Source organism: Tenrec ecaudatus, chromosome X (assembly GCF_050624435.1).
Source record: "Tenrec ecaudatus isolate mTenEca1 chromosome X, mTenEca1.hap1, whole genome shotgun sequence".
NCBI classification, from domain to species: domain Eukaryota; kingdom Metazoa; phylum Chordata; class Mammalia; order Afrosoricida; family Tenrecidae; genus Tenrec; species Tenrec ecaudatus.
The window spans coordinates 55,440,108-55,449,435 of record NC_134548.1 but is presented as its reverse complement, the minus strand read 5'-3'; the positions used below and the strand labels follow the sequence as shown (position 1 = coordinate 55,449,435).

The 9,328-nt window shown below is 55.5% G+C and overlaps 2 protein-coding genes across 3 annotated transcripts in view; one reads left to right on the top strand and one right to left on the bottom strand.

Annotated features, from left to right (window-relative positions):
• The first annotated feature begins 1,377 nt into the window (after positions 1 to 1,377).
• On the top strand, positions 1,378 to 9,077 carry FOXP3 (forkhead box P3). Of its 2 annotated transcripts, XM_075539077.1 has the most exons (11): positions 1,378 to 1,623; positions 2,134 to 2,238; positions 2,341 to 2,479; positions 2,879 to 2,966; positions 3,035 to 3,139; positions 4,179 to 4,266; positions 4,446 to 4,526; positions 5,199 to 5,337; positions 5,940 to 6,016; positions 7,606 to 7,707; positions 7,886 to 9,077. In XM_075539077.1, exons 1-11 carry the CDS (start codon positions 1,417 to 1,419, stop codon positions 8,033 to 8,035), a joined length of 1,281 nt encoding a protein of 426 aa, XP_075395192.1. In that variant the 5' UTR covers positions 1,378 to 1,416; the 3' UTR covers positions 8,036 to 9,077. The 2 variants fall into 2 exon arrangements, with proteins under 2 accessions (XP_075395192.1, XP_075395193.1); XM_075539078.1 differs by lacking the exon at positions 2,134 to 2,238.
• CCDC22 (CCC complex scaffolding subunit CCDC22) overlaps positions 8,891 to 9,328 on the bottom strand; it is a 21,477-nt gene continuing 21,039 nt past the window's right edge. The window contains exon 17 of the mRNA XM_075539076.1: positions 8,891 to 9,249. Coding sequence (XP_075395191.1) covers positions 9,136 to 9,249 — 114 coding nt within the window. The 3' untranslated portion in view covers positions 8,891 to 9,135. The remainder of the gene's footprint in view (positions 9,250 to 9,328) is intronic.

Genomic DNA, 9,328 nt, shown 5'->3' with positions numbered 1-9,328 from the left:
ACAGCCACTTTCCTTAGTCCCACAGCTCGAATAGCCCCATGAGGGGACGGCAAAGAAAGGAAGCCACGGGTGCTCCTCGGGGCTGCTGTCAGTAACTGTATGTGAAACAGCCGCTCGGATGCAAGTCACCATGGACGGTGGGACTCTGCACCCCGGCACCCCCTTCAGTAAAATGGGGTGGGGTGGACTGTCCTAGCTCTGCCTGTCTCTCACACTGGGACTACAGGAGTCCAAGGAACTAAGGCCCTGCCCATCGGGGAGGGCAAGGTTTTGAAGCTCTGTAGTGGGGTCTGCAGCCATTATGGAAGGCATTCTAGATGAGGATGAGGTAAGCTCAGACTTGGCACAACTTGAAAAGGAGAAGAGATGGAAAGGTGGGCATTCCTGGAAGAGGAACTAGCAGAAGCAAAGGCTGGAGGAGCAGAGTAAATTCTGGGAGCGAGGTTGAGTCGAGGAGAGCCCAGAGACTCTGGCTCAAGATAGCCTGTCTCTCCGCTTCTCTGGCACCATGGTCCCCATGCTGGCTCCGTGCAGGGCAGGAGCCCAGAGACGATCAGCCTTCAGCCTTGACCTGTGCTCCAGCCTCTTCTCTTCAGCTGCCCACTCAATGTTTCCACTTGCATGTCTGCCACAGGCCTCATCGCGCTGGTTCTCAGTTGGACCATCCTTCCCAACCTGCTCCTTCCCCTGCTTCAATTAAGATAAGCTCTGTCTTGACAGCTGCTTAGGCGGAAACCCAGAAATCACCTTGGCTGCCCCACACCCAAGCTATTGACTATTGCAAATTTTACCCAGAATCCACCGACTATTCACATCTCCACTGCGCCGCCCTAGTCTTGCCTGGATTCTTGTAGCAACCTCCCCACTCGTCTCCCTGCTTCTGCCCTCACCTGCCTAGAGTCTATTGCCCCACAGCAGCCATACAAGTCTTCTGATTCGAAGGCTAGATGTGCCCGAGTCACTGAGGTAAGATGCCCCATGAGAAAGTCTGATCAGTGAAGGACCACCCACCCAGGTGAGGCAGCAAAGGCCGTATGACTGGAATGTGCTGCCCTGTGCCGGATGCAGGGAGGACCAGACACTGAGGCTTCAGGACAGACCTCACATGAGAAGAGGAAGGCACTTAAGTTCCAACTATGGGGAACATGTCCAAGCCCTGTCTGTAACACTGGCACATGGAATGTGTGTGCAGACACGTGTACCTGACACCAGTACATAAGTGCGGGTACACACAAGACCAGAACTGGGGTTCAGCTGTGGAGGCCTCCAAGAGGCCTGACCCAGCCGATGCCTGCTCTGACCATGTGATGTCCATGTGATTGAGGTGGATGAGTATTTGGCACACACTCTGCTGCCCCTCACACTGATAACCCCCTCCTCCTATGTGTCCACAGCCTGCCTTCGAACAAGAAACCAATGCCCAATCCCAGGCCAGCCAAGCCCTCAGGCCCTTCCTTGGCCCTCAGCCCATCCCTGGGACTGTCACCTAGCTGGAGGGCTGCACCCAAGGCCTCAGACTTGCTGGGGACGGGACCGGGAGAGACCTTCCAAGGACGGGACTTCAGAGGTGCAGCCCATGCCTCCTCTTCATCCTTGAACCCCGTGCCACCTTCGCAGCTGCAGGTGAGGCCCAGGGCCCAGGATGGGGCCAGCAGGGTGGGGTACCTGGGCCTACAGGTGCCGACCTTTACTGTGGCACTGGGCGGGGGGGCCTGGCTGGGGCACAGGAAGTGGTTTCTGGGTTCCAGGCAAGTCTGTGACTTATGCAGATGTCGCAGAGCCAAGAAAGTCCCCACTTGCCAGGCCTTAGAGATTCAAGGCTCTCCCTGGCCTCCCAATCCCTATCTCAGGGGATGAAGGAATGCTACCCTAGTCCCACAAACCCAGCCATGTTCCCCATCCTCATGTGATAGGGATGGGGGCCCAAGGAGGTGAGGTAACAGAGTTGAGACTAGTTCTGCCTCATATCAGCTGTGTGACCTTGCAAAAGAAGTCATTTGGTTGCTCTGAGCCTCAGTTTCCAGATACATAAAATGTGATCAGAGTGCCTATGATGTGCGATTGTGGTGAGAGGCATATGGATTAGATATGAGGGTAAGGGGTGACATCTCACCCTCCTGCTTCTTCCCCCAGCTGCCCACAGTGCCCTTAGTCATGGTGGCACCCTCCAGGGCACAGCTGGGCTCCTCAACCCACTTGCAGGCACTCCTCCAGGACAGGCCACAATTCATGCACCAGGTACAGATTCTGAGTGGGCATGAGGGAAGGAAGCAGGTGGGCGAGCTGGGGAGGGGGAGGGTCTCAACCCAGGCTGAGCCATAGCTCATGTGTGCCCTCCAGCTCTCAGCGGTGGATACCCACGCCCGGACCCCTGTGCTGCAGGTGCACCCACTGGAAAGTCCAGCCACGATCAGTCTCCCGCCACCCTCTGCTGCCACTGGCATCTTTTCCTTCAAGACCCGACCTGGCCTGCCACCTGGTAACCCCACAGTTCACACCCCCGCACCTTCACAGAAGCCCTGCCTCCCCAAATTCTCGAACAGACCTGAAAGTTGTTCGGCGTTGTGGCCCTCGGGGGGTGGGGGGGGCAGATTAGAGGGGTCAAGTCTCAGAGTCTCGGAAACTCCAACCTCCGAAAAATGTCAGCTCAGAATCTTAACGATTCAGAATGTCAAAATTGCAGAACCGCAGATCTTTGCAAAGTTAGTCAAAATGTCAACACTTGCAAGTGGCAGTCTTGAGCTGCTCTGGCGAAGCCTTGAACTTGGAGTGCAACAGAGCCCCAGGAAGTCAGAGCCATGGAGGCTCGGTGTCAGTAGCTCTGTGGCGCTACTGGAGCCGGGTCCACAGCCCAGAGGTGCTCTGTTCCCATTCACAGGAATCAGCGTGGCCAGTCTGGAGTGGCTGTCCAGGGAGCCGGCGCTACTGTGCACCTTCCCCGGCCCTGGGGCACCCAGGAAGGACAGGTCAGTGGGTAAAGCTGGGGAGAACTCTGGCCATCACTCCCTCCCCTGACAACCTCTGTTCCCCCCAGCACACGTTTGGCCACACCCCAGGGTTCCTACCCACTGCTGGCAAATGGCATCTGCAAGTGGCCTGGATGTGAGAAAGTCTTTGAGGAGCCAGAGGACTTCCTGAAGTGAGTGGCCGGGTCCTGAACCACCTCCAGGGGCTCCTGACTTGCGGGTGGGGGCTTTAACGCAGGCCTCCTCCTGAAGGTGGTAAAAGCTGAGACTGAATCCAAGTCTATTGCTATAGAGCCAATTCCGCCTCATCATGACCCTGTAGAACAGAGAATGGCCCCACAGGGTTTCTGTAATCTTTGTAGAAGCAGACTGCCCCATCTTTCTCCCACTGAGTGGCTGGTGGGTTCAAACCACCAACTTTTCAGTTAGGAGCTGAGCACTTAGCCACTCGGTCACTAGGGCTGCTCCAAAAGCTGACACTCTGGCCTCTAGTGCCAGCTCTCTCGCTCACTGGCTGGCTAACCTTGAGCAATTACTTAGCTACTCTGGCCCTCAGTTTGCTTGCTCATGTTGTGTAATGGGGCCTAACAGAGGTGGCTTGATGGCAGTGGGTGAGATTGTGTTGTTTACCTCTATGTCCCAGGTGAGGCAAGTAAGGTCACAAAAAGAGGTTAAGTATCTTGATCAAGATCAGCCAGTTCCTAAGTGACAGAGCTGGAATTTGAACCCAGGCAGTCTGACTTGAGAATCCGTACTCCAAGTGGTTTGACCCTGCCACGTCTCATGTCAACGCACTAGCCTGAGTTTGTTGAAGTCCTGAAGTCCCAGCTCATGATGATGATGGTGCTCCTCCCCAGCACCATCACACACGCACACGCACACACGCATGCTACTCCTTTCCACCACAGTCAGCTCTGCTCACAGATGACCCCTTCCACCTGGAATGCTCTCTCCACTCTCACCCACCTACTCAGCAAAGCAGCGTGACCTGCTACCAGCTCCAGTGGCAAGCTGAGGTCATGGCACAGAGGAGTTGAGTGGCATGTGTGGAAGGAATGACAGATGTGAGGGGGAGACTGAGGGCCTCTGAGGAGCAACCTCCCCGAGGCCCTGGACCACCCCCACCACCACCCCTCCCACCACACACACACACTTTGTATGTTGTGCCCAGAGGCCCACATGGGAATCTATGTGGACTCTCTCCCTCTCCAGGCACTGCCAGGCAGATCATCTCCTGGATGAAAAGGGCAAGGCACAGTGTCTCCTCCAGAGGGAGGTGGTGCAGTCTCTGGAGCAGCAGGTGATGCAGGGGTGGGGGAAATAGGCAATCTGAGCACCCTCACTCAGGTGGAGGGCTGGCAAAAAGGGAGGGGGCAAGGCACTCCCACGACAACCAGAGCCTGGGCAAGATGTGGCAAAGGAAAACTAGGCTGAGGTGTCACTTATGTGTTCTTATGTGGCACTTATGTGTCCTTACAGCTGGTACTGGAGAAGGAGAAGCTAGGAGCCATGCAGGCCCACCTGGCCGGGAAGATGTCATTGACCAAGGCTCCATCTGCGGTAAGCAGCCCCAGGCCCCAGGCTGCACAGACTTCTGCTAGGGGGAATGTGGGGTCAGGGAACTTAAACACCGGCCCTCAGGATCTATGGCCTTTGACCCCAGATCCAAATATGCCATGCCTGCAAAGCTGCCACCTTCTACTTAACACACCTTCTGACCCCAAGTTCCCTGAAATGTGGGGCTCCCCATTCCAAGTTCAATAAGGCAATAGCAGAGCATTAAAGAAAGTGTGTGTGTGTGTGTGTGTGTGTGTGTGTGTGTGTGTCAGGGGCGAGGGGGTGGTTTGAATCTCATGGCGCTGTGTGCTCCGGAAGCTGGCCTGAGTGCCAGGTGCTGTTTCTCAGCACTTTACAGGTGTTGCCTTCATTCAGCCCTCAAGGTGACACTGCCATCCCCAATTCACAGGTGAGGAAAACTGAGGCCTGGAGAGTTGAGATGACTCCCCAAGGTCTCCAGCTACATGGGGCAGGGCTGGCCTTCAGACTCGGCTTGTGGTCTCAGCACTGCTGTTCTAGGCTCTCATGGCCACTGTCACACGAATCGGGCTCAGGCTGCTTCCTTCGTGGAGCTCCATGCCAGCCTGAGGACATCTTTGAGTTTTAAAGACATTGATTAAAAAGGAAAGTGGAAAGCTGACACCTCCAGGTCACCCCTTCTCTCACCTCCTACAGGCATCCTTCGACATTGTCCCAGTAGCAGGCGCCCCGGGCAGTGCCCTCCCCACCTGGCCTGGCCCTGGGCAGGCCCCCAATGGCCTGTTTGCTGTACGGAGACACCTCTGGGGCAGCCATGGAAGCAGTGCATTCCCAGGTAAGATGACCTGAGTCTGACTGCGGTACCACCCAGCACCCCCAAAATGCTGATGGATGGAGCTAGGGTAGGGACAGAAAAGAGCTCTGTGCTGTTATGGCCCCAGACCGGGGCCCAGCTCTGTGTGTGTGTGTGTGTGTGTGTGTGTGTGTGTGTGTGTGTCAGAGTGGGGGAAGGCATGTCTGTGACAGTTGCAGTGTCTCCGTCACCTTAAAGCACCCCTATTAAGGCCTCCAAAATCTAGCCCAGGCCCTGCCTTCCGGAAATCTGCCTCATTCCCAAAGACCCGCCTCCCCAGGAAAAGTGGGTGGACCTGCTCAAGATCATTAATCCCCTTCCACCAGCCAGGCCTAGGCGATGTACTTTTCCACCCACCCCACCCCACCCAAGTCTTTGTGTGCAAACACCCAGCTACTTTCCAACCTTGGGGAGGATCCATTTGGCGGGAATGGTGCAAAGTAAATGAGAGAAGTTAGGTCAGGTGCTCAGTAAACAGTAACTGGGCGCATGGTAAGATGTCAGGACCCTAGATGTTTGGCGGTGGGGGTGGGGAATGCTAGGACTTCCTGGTTGAGGCCCGGGCCTTCTGCTCACGCTGACAGAGTTCTTCCACAACATGGACTACTTCAAGTTCCACAACATGCGGCCTCCTTTCACCTACGCAACGCTCATCCGCTGGGTAAGCAGGGCGGCTCAGGCCCAACCACTGAGGAGGAAGAAGTGAAGGCAGGGGTGGGGGTACCTGCTTCCTAAATGCCTGGCCTCACTCCAACCACCCGCTGGGCTCCTGGCTAGCCAAGCCCCAACCTCAAGGAGTCCCAAGAAGTCCTTCAAATGTGACTCCCGTGCTTGACATCACCCCAGGTCTGCCCTCCAGACCCACCCTAACCACCATTCAGACCAGTGCAGGCCAAATTTGGGCCTAAGCCCAGCCCTTCGTTAAGTCCCAACATTTAATCCCCTCGTGGACCTATCAAATAGCCCAACAACTAACCCATCTCTAGTCCTTTCACTGAACCCGCCCCAGGTATTGCCCAAGCACAGTGGGTCTCCAACTTCCTAATGCCACACCCTTTCATACAGTTCCTCATGTTGTGGTGACCCCCCAACCATCAAATGATTTTTGTTGCTACCTCATAACTGTAATTTTGCTACTGTTTTCAATCAGGTGACCCCTGTGAAAGGGTCGTTCAACCCCCAAAGGGGTCGAGACCCACAGGTTAAGAACTGCAGCCCTAACATCTTCCCCAGCCCTCAGCTCCAGCCCCTTTATCCCAATTCAATCCCATATAGTTCCCTAGCCCTGAAGTACCCCAATATCAATATATCCAGCAACTGGACCCCATCCCTAACCTCTTCCTTTTAACACTTATCTGACCTTTAACCTCATGCCATCCCACTACTGCCCCATTAGACAACCCCCCTGCCTTCTTAGAACCTTCACCAGAGTCCACTCAGACCTTCATTCTAGCCCCATATCTAAGCTTGAACTTGAACATTTAGCCCTGGCCTAAGCCATACAGTGCATCTTTCCCTCTGAATTGAGCCCTCAATCTAAACCATCCTGATCCATAATTTCACTGCAGTTGTAACCACTGACCCTCTATTCAATCCCATCCCTAAATCCAAATAGATCAAGTTCCCTGACCCTTCTTTCGTCTCACCACCCATCAAAGCCCAGCCTTAACCCTTAACCTAACCCTACATCCTCATCCTGGACCCAGAACCTAACTTCATTTCTGCCGCTTGCATAACAACTCTCCAAATAGGCCCATCTCTGACTCCTGCCCTAATTACCTATCTCATCCCTCACCTCACCAGCCCCTCACCCCCTGCCCACGCAACTGGACTCGTAACTCTTCCCTGACCTTTAACTCCACCGAACCCTTTACCCCTCCCAAATCCTTAATTTGACCCCATGCCTGACCTTTAACCTTCCCAAACCCCAAAACCTCACCCCCATTAAAAAGCCCTGACTCCAACCCCATCACAGGCCTTTAACCTGATCCCAGCTCTAATTCTTAACCTAACCCCACAACTGCTCTCAGCTCTGATCCTTTACCTAATCTACTCTCCACTAATCCATCCCCAACTCTACACCTTGCCCCATAAGTAACCCTCTCCCTGATCCTTCACTTCATACCATATTGCTACCTCCCATTCCCCTGTCCCCACCCCCTCCAGTTTCACCCCATGGCAGGTAGTCCAGAGTAGGTCCCTGCCTCTTTAAACCCTGATTGGTGAACCAGCTCTCCATCCAACCCGCAGGCCATCCTAGAGGCGCCCGAAAAGCAGCGGAGTCTCAACGAGATCTACCACTGGTTCACACGCATGTTCGCCTTCTTTAGAAACCACCCTGCCACCTGGAAGGTGAGTTCCTCTGGAAGTGGCAGTGGTTGGGAGGGTCTCCAATGCCTGCTGCAGGGCAGGCAGGGTAGGGCTAAGAGGCATATTCGGAAGGGGCAGGAGGTCAGCTGTGGGGAGGGAGCTGCTGAGTACAGAGGATGGCTGCCCATCTGTCCCTCTCTCCTCTGGTCCCCTTCCACAGAATGCCATCCGCCACAACCTGAGCTTGCACAAGTGCTTCGTGCGGGTGGAGAGTGAGAAGGGGGCAGTGTGGACCGTGGATGAGTTTGAGTTCCGCAAGAAGAGGAGCCAGAGGCCCAGCAGGTGCTCCAACCCCACACCTGGCCCTTGACCTCAAAACCAAGGAAAAAGGGATGGACAGGGGCCAAGGTCAGGGGTGGGGGGACAGGGGTGACAAGCCCTGTCCCTGTCCACAGAGACCAAGAAATGAGGTGCCCACTGTCTTGCCTGCCAGGGACCCTGCTTCCCAGTGGACCACTCCTCTTGGATCACATCCTCTGCACCAAGGCTGCTCTGAGTGGCACCAGCCCCGGCCCTCGGTCCTCAGCCCACTCCCTGTGGAAGGTTCTCTGGGCACATTGAGTCTTCACACACAACCCCACACATAGTCCACCTCAGTCACTCTCAGAGAGCATCTCAGGTCTGGAGAAGCTACACAGCTTCAGTCACTCTCAGAAAGCGTCTCGGGGCTGGAGAAGCCACACGGCCTCAGGTAGCAACCCTGTTGCTTGGACTCAGCACCAGCACCCAAACACAGAGGCTCTCTCTGTCTCCGTCAGCCTCAGAGATGCAGTCACACCAACCAACAAGCATACATGCTCACAGTCCAGTCACACTCGCCCCCCACCCACCCACCCACCCAAAGCAGACACACACAGCCGACCTGCTGGCTCTTGCCTAGCTCACCCAGGCGCATGTGGAAGCAGCCTTGGCACACTTGTGGGGAAAATCTCACCAATACAGCGCCTGGCACGTGTGGTCTCCTACAAGTCAGTCACAAACCAAGGCCACGAAAATGCCCCCATGCATCTCCTGTTCTCCTACACACACACACACACACACACACACACACACACACACACACACACACGGCACCCCAGTGGTTCTCCTGGGTCCCACCAGCCAGACAGCCTTCCCACCCCACTGCCCAGGCCCTGTGCCATGTGTCCCCAATCCATGCCTCAGCTTAGACTGCAGACAGGGCCCCTTGTTTATTTGGGATTCATGGCCCCACTCCTCTTCCCAATAAACTGCAGCCTGGCTCCCATACACTGGACAATCACGTGGGGTCAAGTGGGCAGAGGGTAGGCGGGGGTCTGGGTGGAAGAACTGAATGGAAAGTAAGAGAACAAAAAGGGCAAGCACTGGCCACCTCCTCCAGCACCCCAAAGTCCCGTCTAAATCTGGGAGGGAGACCTTAACTGGGGCCCCTCACGCTTCCCGGACCCGCCCCAGGAGGCTGGCATTCTCCTGACGGAGGGCGCGGTAGTCTTCTCGGATCTTCTCCAGGTTACTGAGAGTCTTCTTGCCCAACTCTGTCTCGATCTGTGACAATTGAAGATGCGGCTCTTCAACTCCCAGGGTTCCTTCCTCACTAGAGCCTCCCCCTTCCCTTTTTCACTCT